Source organism: Ictalurus furcatus, chromosome 6 (genome assembly GCF_023375685.1).
Source record: "Ictalurus furcatus strain D&B chromosome 6, Billie_1.0, whole genome shotgun sequence".
NCBI lineage: Eukaryota > Metazoa > Chordata > Actinopteri > Siluriformes > Ictaluridae > Ictalurus > Ictalurus furcatus.
Genome location: NC_071260.1, coordinates 6,529,030 through 6,546,754, shown reverse-complemented (window position 1 = coordinate 6,546,754; position 17,725 = coordinate 6,529,030). Strand labels below are relative to the sequence as shown.

At 39.7% G+C, this 17,725-nt stretch overlaps 1 protein-coding gene across 3 annotated transcripts; it reads right to left on the bottom strand.

Annotated features, from left to right (window-relative positions):
• Positions 1–448: 448 nt before the first annotated feature.
• Positions 449–13,159, bottom strand: esd (esterase D/formylglutathione hydrolase). 3 transcript variants are annotated; one of them, XM_053626349.1, is made up of 10 exons: positions 13,046–13,149; positions 12,748–12,841; positions 12,418–12,491; positions 9,775–9,863; positions 9,472–9,570; positions 8,538–8,662; positions 8,251–8,370; positions 5,878–5,976; positions 5,015–5,182; positions 449–665 (listed from the first exon to the last, which is right to left on the bottom strand). In XM_053626349.1, exons 3-10 carry the CDS (start codon positions 12,483–12,485, stop codon positions 585–587), a joined length of 849 nt encoding a protein of 282 aa, XP_053482324.1. In that variant the 5' UTR covers positions 12,486–12,491; positions 12,748–12,841; positions 13,046–13,149; the 3' UTR covers positions 449–584. The 3 variants fall into 3 exon arrangements, with proteins under 3 accessions (XP_053482324.1, XP_053482323.1, XP_053482325.1); XM_053626348.1 differs by lacking the exon at positions 12,748–12,841 and having other exon boundaries at positions 13,046–13,159; XM_053626350.1 differs by lacking the exons at positions 5,878–5,976; positions 12,748–12,841 and having other exon boundaries at positions 13,046–13,159.
• Between the last annotated feature and the right edge of the window lie 4,566 nt (positions 13,160–17,725).

Here is a 17,725-nt window from a genome sequence, read left to right as displayed (position 1 = left end):
AGATTCTGGAAGCACAGAAACCTGACCAAATGCTTATCAAACATGTGAATGAATGAACAAACTGGACCTCAAGGACCACTGTAAACTCAGTGATGGTCCTGCTGTAATCTCGGGAACAACTACCCTGAAATAGCTTCTTATTTTCCTGAATGATAACACACTTAATCCAAATGATCAGCTAAATATAAAGCCCCTCCATTAATTGGATCAAATGAGTGTTGGGAGCAGGGAAAAGTCCAAAATGTGCAGCTCAGTGGGTCTTTACGACCAGAGCTGAAAACCTTACATTAAATACATTTTAAGGTCCATTACATTCACTAGCCCAGGTGATTGACAGAAATTCCAGGCCTGCATTCATGTATTTCTGTAGTATAAAGTCTATTACCCAATGGCCTAAATTGTCTTTAGACTAGAGGCCCCTTACAGTGATCCCAAAAGCACACAAACACTTGGTCAAATGCTTTATTTGTAAAACCTGAAAGACAGGGCATTCTGACAAATTACATCACTACGTAATATTTTATTGTTGTTTTGAGTAGTGAAAAGTGATGTGAAGAGACCACATTGTTGTCACATGGTCTATCTTATGCATTCAGATACTTTGCATGATGCTTGATGTGGTCATCGATGAACGAGAACACAAAGAAATAGCTGTGGTCATAGCCCTGAAGAAGCAACATGTAAAGAAAAACAGTTATTAGATATATGTAAATATTTATGTGTACATCGCTGCATACAGAAATTGTAGTCTTAGTCAACTCAAATTATTAGCACCCTTCAAGAGTATGGGCAAAATATGTTTAGTTCCAATCTAGTTTAAAATGATTAATTTTGAAAACATAATTTTATGGGCCATACAATGAAACATTTTCATTGTTTCCCAAAAGCTTCCCATCCACAATAAAACACAAAAACGATAGAAAGAACCAATGATTGACTTGCACACTGTTTTTCACCCAAAACCTTTACACTTTTCTGCCGTTTTCATCTGTTTTGACAACATGAACATAGTATATGCATTCTTGCACACCCCAGTGTAACTTGTATACTATAGAAAGCAGTCAAACAGTAAAATAACTGATACAGAAAACATTGCAACAAGTTCCACCACCTAGGAATTGTGAAGAACACGACAATCATGTCAGCATTTTAAAAATGCTACATTTCAAATGAAGTCTTAAGTGTTTTAGACTTTAGAAATGTAGTGTTTTAAAATGACTTTAGAGAGCTATACAAAAAGATGCGTTTACAGTGGTCAAAAATGACACTTTAGTGTGGATGGAAATGCAGATGAGAAAAGATGCGCTTTTAAATTTCCCAGTGTAGACTAGGCCATAGTTGATTCATGGCTTTATAAAAGTTTTAAATTAAGTTTCAGACACCACATAAAACTGTTTGGAGGGTTGCAATAAAGACAGGTCACACTAAATGAAATTACTGACACTGGGCCTCATTTATCAAGCTGACTACAAATGGATTTATTCATAAATCATTCATAGGAGCATTTACACAAAAAAAGGTACTCCTGAAAATCCTATAAGTCTGGAAAAACTTTTGCATCCTACTCTATCTCGTATGTGTTTGTAAATTTATATTAGAAGAATAACTAATGTAAACTTTGATCAGCTTCAAATCATATGAGTTTCAGCATTTTTATAAACAGATTATGCTGTCAAGTTTAAATATCTTATGGGTTTAAGTTACACAAATGAATTAATATTTTGTGAAACCCAGTCATTTGATATTAATGTCAAATCATCACTGCTGTCTACATTCCACCGTACAAAGACAAAGATCTGTTGAAGTTGTACGAGACACTGAACCCACCAGGCTCCTAAACACGGACACAGCCCTCATAGTGGCCAGGGCCTTCAATAGGGCAAGCCTTAGAAAGGTAGTCGCACACTTGTACTTGTACGCTAGGCCACTATGCTATTCACAGTTTAAGGACAGTTATAACGCTACATCACAGCCTTATTTCAGCAAGTGGGTAGACAATGCCATTTTTCCTATGCCAAAATATAAACAAAGGCTCAAATAGATTGCTCCGGTGATGAAGGAGGTCACGGTCTGGTTTGATCAATCAGAGGCCACTCTTCAGGATGCACTTGGGATGACTTACTGGGACATGTTCCAGGTCATCTCTGAGGACACACTGATGGACAATATTGTTCCAACGGTTTACAGCTAGACTTTGCCTAATCAGAACCATGGTTCAATACAGATGAGTACAAAAAGGCATCCTATGCACTGAGGAGGGCAGGGAAGGAGGCCAAGTGGAGCTACAGAGACAAAATGGAGTATCAGTTGTAACAACATTACACCAGGAGCATGTGGAGAAGGCTGAGAACAATCACATAATATAAAGCACAGATTCCACACATGCTGAAGGATAATATCTCTCTGGCAGAGGATCTAAAGTCCTTCTATACATGCTTTGGGCCAAGAGCACTAGCACTAGCATTAGTGATTGTGCTAGCAATAGCCTCCAAGCAAAAGCAGTGGAATACTGTTTGTCCAAGGAAGATGCTACTGCTGTCATGGAAGTAGTGCAGGGGGAGCTACATCGCTCTCCTAAGCAATGGGACCACTGTGGAGAGAATCCCACATTTCAAATATCGGAAAGTCCAGATCACCAAGGACTTAACTTGGTCCGCACACACTAAGATGGTTGTGAAGAAGGCTTTTTTTTTTTTTTTTTTTTTTTCGCAGAATGAGGAAGTTCAGATTGCTGTCTCACCTCCTCACCTACTTCTACAAGCAAACTATGAAAAGCATCCTGACAGGCAACATCACTGTGTGGTAAGGAAACCTCACCGGTCAGGACTGCAAAGCCCTGAAAAGGGAGGTGTGATCAGCTGAGTGTACTACTGCTGAACATCTACCAGACCATCTACCTGGATAAGTTACCAATCTTGTATCTCTAAAACTGCAATGTGTCATATAGTCCTTATTGTGCCATCAACTGGCTCCCTTTTACATTCCTATGCCTTCTTGTTTTTCCCAACACATCACCAAGGAGGGTGCATTGGGGCATTCTGCCTGATACTTTGCTTTGGGGAGAAAAAGAAAAACAGAAAGCTGTTTTCCTGTGTGATGTGCTTGGTGTCCACAAACACTTGGCTACAGCAGATATAATTTTCATTTCACCTCACTTAATTCACATCTAATTCAGCTCCAGATTTTGGGCTTTTCAAGGGGTTGTTACAGTAAGATTATATATTTTTATTGCCATTGACAGTCAAAATAACTTTCACAACTGAGGAAGTCTTTTTTGCCATATACTAGTTATTTTAATGCTGTGAGCTTTGTCTTTTATGGAGTTTTGTGCACATGATCAAATGTAAATCAGCTGTGCTGTGCTACATCCTGGTAATTTATGGATGCATACCTGCATTTCTAAAACTTTTGTAAATCTGGCAAAAAATGTATTATTTGTTTTGTCTTACACAAACATGCACATAGAACTTTATTAAAAGACTGAAAAATGAGGCCCATCGTGCCTAAAACTGTAATGGTTTGTAACCTGATGAGAAATTAAGGGGGGAAATAGGCTACATAAAAGGTATAGCCCCCAAACCCACTGTAAAATATGGAGGTGGATAACGGCTATTTTGGGGCTGTTTTGCAGTCGGTGGTTCAGGGGCTCATATGAAAATTGATGGCTTCAAAAATATTTTAGCTTAAAATTTGGTGCCTCTGCCAGGAAGTTCAGATTTAGGATATACATAGTTAAATACCCAAAACAATTAACACAAATGTAGTTACAGGGACACAAAATCATTGCAATGGTCATTTTAGTCTCTGGAGTTGAACCCTACCTGAAACCTATGGACTGAATTGAAGAGCAAAGTCTGCATCCAAAATCGAAAAATAAAATGGAGTTTGCGATGTTTACTATGAAATTGTGATACCAAAATATTTTATTTTAAAAAAGTGATAAAATAAAAATATACATCAACCACGTTTAGACTTAATATGAATAATTTCATATTTTTGCTTCTTTTCATGAAAGGTGCCAATAAAGTATGGTATAGCTAATGTGCTTTCCTTTACTCATGGGCTTACCAATAACAGCCAGAATTATAGAAATAGTAACAACATAAAAAGTGAAGGCTTTTCCAAGATAAATTGACTCACTCAATTAGCCCTTATTCATCAAAGCTGCATACTGTCAAGTCTAATTGCAAAACGATTGTATGCAAATTGCACTGACTGTTTCATGTTTTCATCATCATCATCATCTGTATAAGCAAACATGTCTGGAGTTTGTGAAACATTTTTAAGGTACATTACATTCTCTTTCCCAGGTAATGTAAGGGTCTTCCACATATACTGTACATTCAAGTATGCTTACAAGTGTGCAATCGAACATTACCCAATGGCTTAAATCGTCTTTAGACTAGAGCCCCCTTAAGGTGATTCAAAGCACACAAACACTTGGTCAGTGGGTTTATTTGAAAAACATGAAAGACACCTACATGATACTCATTTAAGCAAAAGTCAAATCTATTAGTACAGCCTTTCCTCTACGAAAACTTTAACACTTGTATTTAACATTTGATGTTTAGTATTTGCAGCAACCTCAGAGAGATGATGATGTAACTAAACTTCATTCATTTCCCCCCTCTTTCCTTAGCTCTTGTAACCTTCTAAAAGCCTTGCTTTGATTTGCTCACTATCAGAGTACTCTGCATAAAATAGGGTATGTTTAATGTTAATTAGATTGTGGGTAAATTGGGGCATGCCATATAACTGTACCAGGTAAATAAGAGACTAGCAGACTGGAGCTTGTTTCCATGCAGGTGAAGCTGATTGATAGTTTGTGCACAAATCACCTCTCATATTAATGTCCTACAATTTCAAAATCAGATGCACATCTGTTCATAAAATATTCCAGGCACTTGGATCTCTGCTCATTTCTATGCAACTTTAATGAACAAGAGCTACCATTTTTTTGTGCAGCTGGCTAGCACACAAAGTTCCTTTTGTCATCAAATGGGGCACTACTGACCTGCTGAAGTCGAAACACAACAGGGATTTTCTTTTCGGAACAGGCGGCAATCAGGTTATCAGGAAGAAGCTGACTGGCCGACAGAAACTGGTCTTCGCGGCCCTGGTCAATCAAAATGTCCAATTCCGGACCAGAGTATGAGGCAGCCAATAGAGTGGCATCATATGCCTAAAACATAGTAGATTATTGCATGAAAATTCAATAAATGTGTACAATAGGTCAGCCAACATTCAGCTCAAATCAAATAACCTGATATTTTTCAAAGAACACAGACAGTATTAACAAATCAAGACAAAATGACAGATTTCTGCTGGATTTACAAAAGGTTCTGGGCACCAAGCATGTCGCACAAGGGAAAATGCTCTTTTAAACTAGTTTTAAGTGTCTCGGCCACCGTGCTGAAAGTGTTGAACAGAATTAAAAGAAGATGCTGTCACAAACAGAACCGATTTATAAGCCAGCTTTCATCCTCCGAAAAAGAAAAAAAAAATAATGGTTTGTGTTATTGAGTTTATTCACTCTTGTAGCAGCATAGCCTTTGTCAGCTCAGCAAGTATAACTCCTGAATAAATGTGTTCATTGAGTAAAAATGGTCAAAAGTTTAACACCTTTGTTTAGAAAAAAACCCCCACCAGAAATAGAGAAACCAACATAAAAGTAAAAATATAGGGCCTTAAATGACAAAATAATAACTGCAGAACAGTAAACACACATTAATATAAATCAAAATGCTGTGCAACAATTTGATGAAGCCAACTGGCTGATAATAGTGTTTGAAGACCTTTTTAAAAAGAGGAAAAATCTTGTTAAATCTTATTAAACACCACTTCACATATACCAAATGTTCTTTCTGATCTCTTTACCTCCCAGGTGGATTTTTCAGGTCCAAGGTAGCCAGAAAAAGCCTTGTGTCCCCAAGCACACTGCACTGGGTTACAGATTGGGGAAAATGCAGAAACTGCCTATAAAAACAAATTTTTATAAATGGTTAAATCCATGAGTTACTCTGAGCTTTCCCATTTTCTGCGCCTCAATAATTCAAAACCAACATATAACAACAGTCAACTTGGACCTAATGTGTTTTGTGAGTGGAATGTTCAGGAATAACCTTAACATCTGAATAGTTGGATTATGTCCACAAATATACACTATATGGTTAAAACTTCGTGGGCAAACAAAGTTGTCTACCCCAAACTGGTGCCAGAAAGTTGGAAGCACACAACTGTCTAGAATGTTTTTGTAATATGTAGAATTACAGTTTCCCATCACTGGAACTAAGGGGCCCAAACCTGTTACAGCATGGCAATGTCCCTGTGTACAGAGCAAGGTCCACGAAGACACGGTTTGCCAAGGTTGGAGTGGAAGAACTCGAGTGTCCTGCACAGAGCCCTGACCTCAACCCCAATTAACACCTTTATGATGACTTGGAATACAGACTTCTCCCTAGGCATCCTCACACAACATCAGTGCCTGCCCTCATTAATGTGCAAATCCCCACAGTCATACTGCAAAATGGAAAGCCTTCCCTGAATGGTGAAGGTTATTATAACAGCAAAAGGAGGATCAAGTCCAGATTAATGCCCATGGTTTTGGAAAGGGATGCTCAACAAGCACATCTGGCTATGATGGACAGGTGTCCACATACTTTTGGCCATATAGTGTATATGTACAGCGGGATCTGTGGAATTCGTTTGTTGTCATGTATTACAGTGCATCCGGAAAGTATTCACAGCGCTTCACTTTTTCCACATTTTGTTATGTTACAGCCTTATTCCAAAATTTATTAAATTCATTATTTTCCTCAAAATTCTACAAACAATACCCTATAATGACAACATGAAAGAAGTCTGTTTGAAATCTTTGCAAATTTATTAAAAATAAAAAACAAAAAAGCACATATACATAAGTATTCACAGCCTTTGCTCAATACTTTGTTGAAGCACCTTTGGCACCAATTACAGCCTCAAGTCTTTTTGAGTATGATGCTACAAGCTTGGCACACCTATTTTTGGGCAGTTTTTCCCATTCTTCTTTCCAGGACTTCTCAAGCTCCATCAGGTTGGATGGGGAGCGTCGGTGCACATCCATTTTCAGATCTCTCCAGAGATGTTCAATCGGGGTCAAGTCTGGGCTCTGGCTGGGCCACTCAAGGACATTCATAGAGTTGTCCTGTAGCCACTCCTATGTTATCTTGGCTGTGTGCTTAGGGTCATTGTCCTGTTGGAAGATGAACCTTCGCCCCAGTCTGAGGTCCAGAGCACTCTGGAGCAGGTTTTCATCAAGGATATCTCTATACATTGCTGCATTCATCTTTCCCTCAATCCTGACTAGTCTCCCAGTTCCTGCCGCTGAAAAACATCCCCACAGCATGATGCTGCCACCACCATGCTTCACTGTAGGGATGGTATTGGCCAGGTAATGAGTGGTGCCAGGTTTCCTCCAGACATGACGCTTGCCATTCAGGACAAAGTGTTTAATATTTGTTTCATCAGACCAGAGATTTCGGTGGCTTCCGTCTGGCCACTCTACCGTACAGGCCTGATTGGTGGAGTGCTGCAGAGATGGTTGTTCTTCTGGAAGGTTCTCCTCTCTCCACAGAGACACGCTGTAGCTCTGTCAGAGTGACCATCGGGTTGTTGGTCACCTCCCTGACTAAGGCCCTTCTCCCCCGATCGGCCAGCTCTAGGAAGAATCCTGGTGGTTCCAAACTTCTTCCATTAACGGATGATGGAGGCCACTGTGCTCATTGGGACCTTCAATGCTGCAGAAATGTTTCTGTACCCTTCCTCAGATCTGTGACTCGATACAATCCTGTAACGGAGGTCTACAGACAATTCCTTGGACTTCATGGCTTGGTTTGTGCTCTGACATGCATTGTTAACTGTGGGACCTTATATAGACAGGTGTGTGCCTTTCCAAATCATGTCCAATCAATTGAATTTACCACAGGTGGACTCCAATCAAGTTGTAGAAACATCTCAAGGATGATCAGTGGAAACAGGATGCACCTGAGCTCAATTTTGAGTGTCATGGCAAAGGCTGTGAATACTTCTATACATGTGATTTTTTGTTTTTTATTTTTAATAAATTTGCAAAGATTTCAAACAAACTTCTTTCACGTTGTCACATAAGGCTGTAACATAACAAAATGTGGAAAAAGTGAAGCACTGTGACTACTTTCCGGATGCACTGTATATTGTTGCAACATAAACACTGCTGATATGCTAAATTCCCACCTTGTATTTCCCAGGATTCTTCAGTGCACAGATGAGAGCACCATGGCCACCCATAGAATGCCCCGAGATGGACATCTTCTCCGGATCAACAGGGAAATTAGAGTTTATTAAACGCGGCAGCTGAGTAAGAGAAACAGAGATAGAGAGGTTATTTTGCATGTACAGTGGAGGCCAAATGTTTATATCAGTTTACAACAGTTGTACAGAGCAAGCTCATTAGTTAATGAAGACAGATCAGTCACATGCTAATGCTAGCAAGCTAGAGAATGGATGTTTTTTGTACCCACCTCTTCAGTGACATAAGAGTACATGCGATAGTTGGTCTTCCATGGCTCCTGTGTAGCGTCAACATAGAAACCAGCTCCAGTTCCAAAATCCCAGCTTTCGTCTTCTCCTTCAATATTGCAGCCGCCTAACAGGACAATGGGCCTCAATTAAATAAACACTAGGCAAAGTTCTGTAGAAATATTAGCACAAGTCAAATTGAATTAAAACATTTCTAATGGATTTACAAATGTTTTGGAAACGCTGATGTTTTTTGTACTCGCTTGTGTATGTTCATTGCCCGTAAAGTGCAAAGAGCGTTCCCTACACAACTCATTTGCATTTAGTATCGCCCACAAAACTCCATAAAAGTTCAAATGTACAGAGGGCTTGTAGCATAAGATGACTACTAACCGTGGAAGAAAAAGCAAAAAGACAATTTTAATGTAATATTGTAACAGCAGCTGAATTGGTGAAAAGGTAAATTAGCTGTGAATTTAGTGAAGCGACAAGAAAATTATGTGACATGAAAAAGGATAAGAAAAAAAAGACCTACATTTTATCTGGGTAATCATACACACCAAGTTTTTTTTTTAAGCACAAATCTTAAAAATAAGCTATTTAATCTTGACATTATAATCTCTATAAAAAATAATAAATCCAAATTATATGATTTGAAGTAGATAAACGAGGTTTAATTTAAGGTAACTTAAGGTTAAAGATTAATGAGGTTAATCTTCTTATGCTTAAATTCTGCACACACTCATGAGCACAAGTACAATATATGAACGTTTTTATGAAATTACAAAATTTTCATGAATACCAAAATTCATGTGTATACACTGCTATGAACAATACAGAAATAGATCAGTTCATATCCAGCTTGATAAATGAGGCATAATGTGTGTCTAATTTGTGTGTGTGTTTTGTGTGTGTAAGAATCTCCCTTTCACTCACGTGGGCTTGTATCTGGGGCGACAATGATGATGCCATGCTCGGAAGCAGCCCGTTGGCTTCCAGCTTTGGTGATGAAATTCTGCTCAGTGCATGTTAGTCCTGTTACACAGAAACACATACATGTTTGTTTTACTATCCTTCCCTTTGCATAATTACCAGTCCAGTTAATTAAAGTTATATCTAAATATAAAGGTAACAAAAAAGTTTTGGCTCATTTAATTTTTTTTCAAAAAATGTTTTCAAAACTGTCAGATACTCCTATTGTAATAACATTTGGACATTTGAAAGAAGGCTTCAAAATACCGGAGAGCCAATACAGCACAGGGCATTTTCCACTTTCAGCCTTGGGAGGAAGGTAGATGGCAAATTTCATCTTGCACTTTAATTCAGAGCTAAAAAACAACAACAACAACGAAAAACAATGAACATGGTAAAGCACAAATGATTAGATTGTGTTTAGTTTTCTAAATCAAACAACAGTCAGTCCCTGGCTATGTCTCAATATCGGGTTATGAGTCTACTTACATGACTAAAATATGCGGCCTAGTCAGGTTATATTGGTCTGACTTTTAAAATGGCATCATATTCTTTAATCTTTCATCAATCCCACAAAGCAACATGACATTTTATAATTGCAAGGTATTTTACCTAGTGCCTTTTTGCCCTTGATACCATGAGAAAAGCCAAGCAACTAAGCCAAGAAAACTAAACCAAGAACAAGTTGCGGACCTCCAAAACGCTTTACAGTTACGTTTACATAGAGCGCTTTTCTAGACACTCAAAGCGCTTTACATGGGGTGCGCTGGGGGTCTCCTCAACCACCACTAATGTGTAGCATCCACGTGGATCCACGTCAGCAGCCATAGTGCACTAGAGTGCCCACCACACCAGCTATTAATGGAGCTTGTGATGTAGCTAGTGATTTATAAATACAAATATAAAAATCTGAGACAAAACAGACATTGCATTGTTCAGGAAGAGGGCACAAAATAACTCCCAAGGATAACCAAACTTTGTCCAAAAGGTTCAACTCAACCCCAAACAAAGGAACTGGTGAAGGAGTTGAAGGCATCAAGTACCAAAGTATGTACATCCACCATTAAAAGAGTGTCATGGCCCAAATGTCACATAAGAAAAAGCTCCTACTCTACGACTGCTACTCTATTGAATCCAGTCCATTGAATTACTGGAAAATAATGCACACCCCGAAGTGGTAACGTGAGGAAAAGCGGAGGCTGTTACAACTCGGGTCAATTATTCCGCTTATACCACAGTTACTGCACCTAAAGGCATTGTTCAGATGTTTTATTTCAAGGCATTTGTCAGGTTTTTGTCCTTAAAACGCTCGTGTGTGTAATTAATTTATTACACATCCCATCTCAAGCCTCTAGAGCTAGTAATGAGAGGCTCGAGCCACTGAAATGCAGTTATTGGAGAGAGAGAGAGAGAGAGAGAGTTCAGTTTTTTTCATTTCATACCGATATATAAAAATACAAATAGAACAAATAAATAAACAAATATTGATAGGCCAACTTGTTCACAGGGTTTTTCTGTTTTTATTATCACAGAAAATACAACGTATAAATAAATAAATATTGATACTCATTCACCGACTTTTGTCTCGTTACTGCAATCACACGTGCCCTCTCATGCTCTCTTCCTTGATTGTTGCTCTCTCTCTCACTCAAATAACTGCTTATCAATGGCTCAATCCTCCGTTTTGCCTCATTGCCGCATTACCATCTCAGGTGTGCACTATTATTCTAATAATTTAACAGCCCTGAGTCAATTATTCCTTACATATTTCTGGAAAATCTAAATTGTCTGTCGTTTTGTCTGTTGTTAGCTCTGTGTGCTGTAGTGGACAGTAGGCTAACGTTCTGCAAAGTGATATGGAACTGGGATGTGGATGTGACGATACCAAAAATCTAGTAGTCGGTACCGATACCAGCAAAAGTACATGATACTCAATACCACAGTGTGGTATAAAAATAAAATTTAAAAAATTAAATTAAAAACTCTCCTGGAGGACATCCTCCTCTGGCTGATACTGGCAGAGAGAGAGAGAGAGAGAGAGAGAGAGAAAGAGAGAGATTTTAGTTATCAAACACTGTCTGACAATGAGTGGAGGCTACAGTGGAGGTGCATTTCCATATTCCATACCACATTTCCTCTCAACTAGTTGCACTGGCGCTAAACTTCTGTAGTTTTTCCAGCGTGCGTGTGGTTGTTGTTGTTCTTCTTCACCACTTGTGGACCGACTAAAACACTTGTGCGTATTTGCTGCCCCATTCAGGTCCGGAAGAATTGCAACATCAGTACCTCCATTAGAACCGGTACCAACGCTACTCCAGAAAAACAAGTATTGTCACGTTTTAAGAATCTTGGTACCGACTTGGTACCGAAGTATCGGTTCTCGTGACATCCCTACTGCATACATTACACTTTTCTACCACTAAGGTGTTCTTGCATATACATGGTCAGGAGTGCGCAGAAACATGCGCACATCCTCACGCGGAAAACTAGATCAATCTCATTCAAGTAGATCTCAATCCTTAGTTCAAGTGAAGGAAAATTGTACAGTAATGCTACAGCACACAAACACATACTTCGCTGTGCTTCAAACTTTCTGGAAACAGTATGGAGAACAGCCACATATGGGTGTGATAGTCAGGTGTCCACAAAGTTTTGGCCATATAGTTTACCTCTGCAAAACAAATTAGTGTTGTGTCTCAAATCACATATTTATGTACTACTGTAGACCGTTATTGAGCACTAACACTAACCTTCAAGTTTTGTTTTGGTCTTTACTTAACATACCTGAATTCAATTAATCAGTTTATCAGGCGCATTATAGAAAAGCAGAAAAAAAAACTCTGTTAAATTCTTTACATAGCCTATAAGAGAAAGATGAAGTAAAATCAATCCACAAAAAGAAATTGTTACCTGTCATGCTCAAACACTTTCTGGTATCCACCGCAGCACTTATTGGACGACACCTGCGTTAACGCCATGGTTTTCTTCAATCAAAACAAACACATTTACAAGATGTATCAATTTAGTTTATTATGTTTGTTGTTATTTTCTTTCATTCCCTCTTCACGCAAGTTCATGCAAATATTATAATTGCTGAGACTGGTTTCAGTTGTGCTGTGCTGTGCCACACAGTTAACCTAACAGTTGCAAAAATAGTCTACTGCTGTACCCTTATTGCACATCCAGTACACTACAAACGACGCAGAAGCACGGTATAGAAGTCAGCAATTTACACCCTACCTAGTGCACACATGCACGGACTGCAGAGCTGTTTGGGATACCGCCTCAAAGTTACACGCTAGCACACGAACCAACAAACAGGGGTTTAGATAAGCTGAAATCGGGGGGGAAACACAAACGCAGGTATAAATTAAGCCAAATTCTAATGGTTACTTGATGTGGTTCATGAATGGTTCATGAATTTAAACGAAAAACTCACTGATTATATATCGTGCTAGCTACCCAGCTTACCGCAGAAACTTGTTGCAATAAATTACTATTTAAAGCAAATATCGACGAATGATAGCTCTAATCGCACCTTTTGTTTGTTTGCTTGTTCCTAACAGAACCCTGGATATGAGCAGCTTTTTACTTCTTCAGCTCCTCTATTCGCTGGTGTCAACGAGGTTCAACGTTCCTCACTGACGTCACGACGTCGCGATACGGCGCGTTTACGTCACCGTGACGCAGCTGCCATATTAGCCGCCACTGTACAGGGGCGTATATAAGTGTATATTAATATATATTAATAATATAATAATATAATGAATGTATATAATTATATAATATTATAATGTGTATATTAAGGGTCGACGTAGTACAAAGTGTCTCTGAAGCTCTCTTGTGCAGAAGGTGGGCAAACTTTTTGGACTAAGCACCGCGTTGTTTACAATGATGTAAGCCAGGGGCCACACATACCTAAGCTGATATTAATATGAACATTTATTTGTACTGAATTACCTAGATACCATAGGCAAAACACAGAATGCATTAAAATTTTATGATTTAAAAATTGAGGACAGTAGGATGTAGTGTAAGGCTGAATATGACATCTGATTGCTGATCACTGTCTTAATGTAAAGGGGGAGGGAAATCAAAATGATAAGTACACTGTATGATCAAAAATATGTAGACATCTGACTATCACATCCTTGGGGGGGGGGGGGGGGGGGGGACAGAATGTCAAAGGTATTGTTTTTTTTCTTACTTTGTCTAATTTGCTCTTAATTGGCTTAAACTGCCTGATCCAGACATATGTAATCCATGCAAATACGAATTCAACATTAACAATTCACCATCTTATTCTAAAGTGAAGGACTCAGATAACACATCTGTAATAAAAAAAAATAAAAGACGTTACAAAAGAGTTTGAAAATAAGTGCACATTTCTGTGGGAAAGCGGGTAAATATTGCCATCAAATCTTGCTAATTATCCATCAATAGAAATAGGCAGCGATTAAAAAGAAATATGTAGCAAATTATTCATCATTGTGCAACACATATACCACATGCCAAAAGAACTTTCACTTACACTGCTCATCTTAGTATAAAAGGAGTGAATGGTTTTTTGCCTCTGAGCTCTCAACGTGGATGTGAGCATGGGTGTGACGTGACGTGAGTGACCAATTGTCATGGCAATGTCAGGTCATGTAAAGACTTAAAGACATGTACACATATAGAAATCAAAGATACACAAATTGGCCATGGCCAGTGAAAAAGTGAGGGGACAAATTCATGTTTTATTAAAAATGGTGGGACATGTCCTCTGCGGATTCTACGCCCCTGTTTTCGAGCATGGCTGGAGGATTTGCCTATTCCCTCACAAGCAAGGGCGGTGCTACCTATAGGCAGAGTAGGCAATTGCCTAGGGCCTCGGGCTTGAACGTGGGTCCTACATAACCATAACATCCTTATAGTCCACCAATCAAGACGGGCATCAAAAGACTAGGCTCTTTGTCCATTGGATATAGATGAATTGCCACTGACCTGTAGTGAAACCAATTAATGTCACCATTTCAAAGTGAGTGCCATCCTCTGAATGTTTGAAGAGGGGTACGATGAACAAAATGCAAAAATGCGACTTTTCTTCAGCTGACTGACTTTAAGTCAGTGACTTATTATGGAGCAGAAATGAACACATCCTTCGGGGGCTTCTGAGCGAAAGGCTAAACAGGCATGCAAAGAAAGTGCAGCTCATGATGCAGTTATTTGAGTTGTAATCATCTATTTTAGAGTGATTGTAATGTATTCTAAAAAAATAAACTGGGCCTTGTTCTGTCGATCAGAGTCATTTCGGGATAGATCATTTGCCGGTTTATTCTGAGATCAAAAGAGCGTGAGCGCCGTCGATACTATCAGACACTTTGAATTCGTGCATACAATGACATTGAGTCAGGAGCTGACTAGCAAAATACTAAAGAAAAAGTAAATAATAGACTTGCTGCGATAGTCAGTGTTCCCAGTGTTACACGGTGTTCGGCCGCACGCCAATTACATCACTTGCCTACCCACTATCATTTTGCTTTTTTATAGTCATAAAAATCATTTAGTTCAGTTAGAGAACGAACACTACAATTAAAAGTTGAACGCATCTGCTCAGTTCAGCATGAGCCAAATGAGTCAGAGTCACAGCACAGACCAGATTTCATTTATCACGTAACGAGAGTGAGGCGAGCTGACTGACAAGATGATGGCAGAAGATTTGGTTTCAAAAGTTCTATGTTTAATATAAGCAAGTTTGTCATTGTACTGTTTTGTTGTTTTGTTTTTCATTAAGAATAATAATGAACCCACCATTCAAGCAATTGCTGCCCCCGAATAGCCGACAATTCGAAAGCGAAAGTCAAATGCACACGACCGCACGTGCATACATAAGCGATTTAAAAGCGAGGGGGGAAACGTTTGTATTCAAACTTATTTACTTATTTACTCCCCGTGCCTCGGGGGTTTCCTCTGGGTACTCCTGTTTCCTCCCCCAGTCCAAAGACATGCATTGTAGGCTGATTGGCATGTCCAAAAGTGTCTGTAGTGTGTGAATGTGTGTGAATGTGTGTGATTGTGCCCTGCGATGGATATATATATATATATATATATATATATATATATATATATATATATATATATATATATCTCCATCCATCTTCTATACCACTTAATCCTTTTCAGGGTCACAGGGAAATCTGGAGCCTATCCCAGGGAGCATCGGGCACAAAGCAGGGTACACCCTGGACAGGGTGCCAATCCATCGCAGGGCACACAAACGCATACACACATCCATTCATACACTATGGACACTTTAGACATGCCAATCAGCCTACCGTGCATGTCTTTGGACTGGGGGAGGAAACCCCGGCAGCACGGGGAGAACATGCAAACTCCACACACACGGTCACAGTGGGAATCGAATCCCTGACCCTGGAGGTGTGAGGCGAACATGCTCCAGTAGGTGCTTGAGGATTGGGTCCTGTTGTGGGTGGGGGTTGTCTGTGTTCATACCCAAATTCTCCACCAATGTAACAACTTGATGCAGTGATGGGCAGAACACAGACACAGCAGAAAAAGGGTTGGTGCAAAAAGGGTGAATTTATTTTCTTTGGGTGAGGGAGAAGTGGAAGGGTGGTGGTGTAGGAGGTGTTGGCTTTGTGGGTTCTGGGCTGTGTACAGGCACTAGGGCAGTGCATGTCAGAGAGCTCAGTGGGCTAGGGTTGCACAGGCTGGCGGGTGTTGGCGTCGAGAGGACTGGAGCACTCCCATGGGTGCTGAGGATGAGAGCTCTTGGGGCGACGCAGGGGGTGAGCTTTGCTGTTATCATTGTCATAACAGTCGTTGGTGCCTGTAATGGAGACAGAAAGCAATCAGCAGAAAGCAGTTGGGAGAGAGAATCCCCTTATGGGTGAGGAGCCGCTACAGTCACTATCACCTGCCAGCCATGCTTTATCCCTCAACCCGGCCGCCAAAATTGTTGAACTAGTGTGTCCACAGGCAAGAGGGTAAAAGAAATTCTACAGTAGAGTCCAGGGTTCAAGTCCCTGTTTAGGCATTATAATACCCCCTTGGTGTTCGCTGGGTTTGTCTTCTTGGCTGGAAACACCAAAGCTTGGTTGAAGTTGACCATGGTTTCCAAATCACATGAGAACCAGTTCGAATTAGCCTTCTCTGGTCCAGAGGACAAACTTTGAAACTGCTGATGCTTTCCAAATTATACCCATGCTTTGCCAAGCAAAAGTTCAGAGTGACTGTTGTGAGGACAAGTTATGCTGGGGAAGTTTACCGCATGTCAAAAGTCAGAAGTTTTGTTTAAAAAAAAAAAAAAAGACACTACTCAAAAAGAAAACTCTATGGTTATGGAGATTATTCAACAGACCCACTGAAACCTGTATTGTGAAAATGTCTCAAGCTGCATTTTCAGGCAATTTTTTTTTTCAGCAAGCACAATGGGCAAACTTCAGAAACATATTACATTACTTTTATTCATTTAGCAGACAATTTTATCCAAAGCGACTTACAAATGAGAAAATACAAGCAAGCGATATATCAGGCAGAGAACAACACAAGTAGTGCTACCATACAAGATCTATTAATTGAGTTCTAGAAGAAGCAATGTGTGCAGAGTAGAGGTGTAAGTGCCAGAGTTTTTAAAATTTTATTTATTTATGTATTTATAATTTTTTTTATTAGGGGTTGGTTACGTGTTCACAGAAGAGGTGGGTCTTTAGCTGTTTTTTGAAGATAGTGACAGATTCTGCGGTCCGGATTGAGGTTGGAAGTTCATTCCACCACTGAGGGACAGATAGTGTGAAGGTTCTGGAAAGGGACCTTGAGCCACGCTGAGTAGTCACTACTAAGTGTCGGTCATTGATCAATCGCAGATTGCGTGAGGGAACGTAAGCCTTCAGAAGAGTGTTGAGGTAGGGGGATGCTGTTCCAGACAAGGTCTTGTACATGAGCATCAAGGCCTTGAATTTGATACGGGTGGCTACAGGAAGCCAGTGGAGGTGGATGAAGAGGGGTGTGACATGGGTTCTCTTGGGCTGCTTGAAGACAAGGCGTACTGCTGCATTCTGAATCATCTGAAGGGGTTTGATGGAGCTGGCTGGAAGGCCTGAGAGTAGTGCATTGCAATAGTCCAGTTTTGATATGACAAGAGCCTGGACTAGTAGCTGTGTAGCCTGTTCGGTGAGATAGGGTCTGATTTTCTTGATGTTGTACAGAATGAACC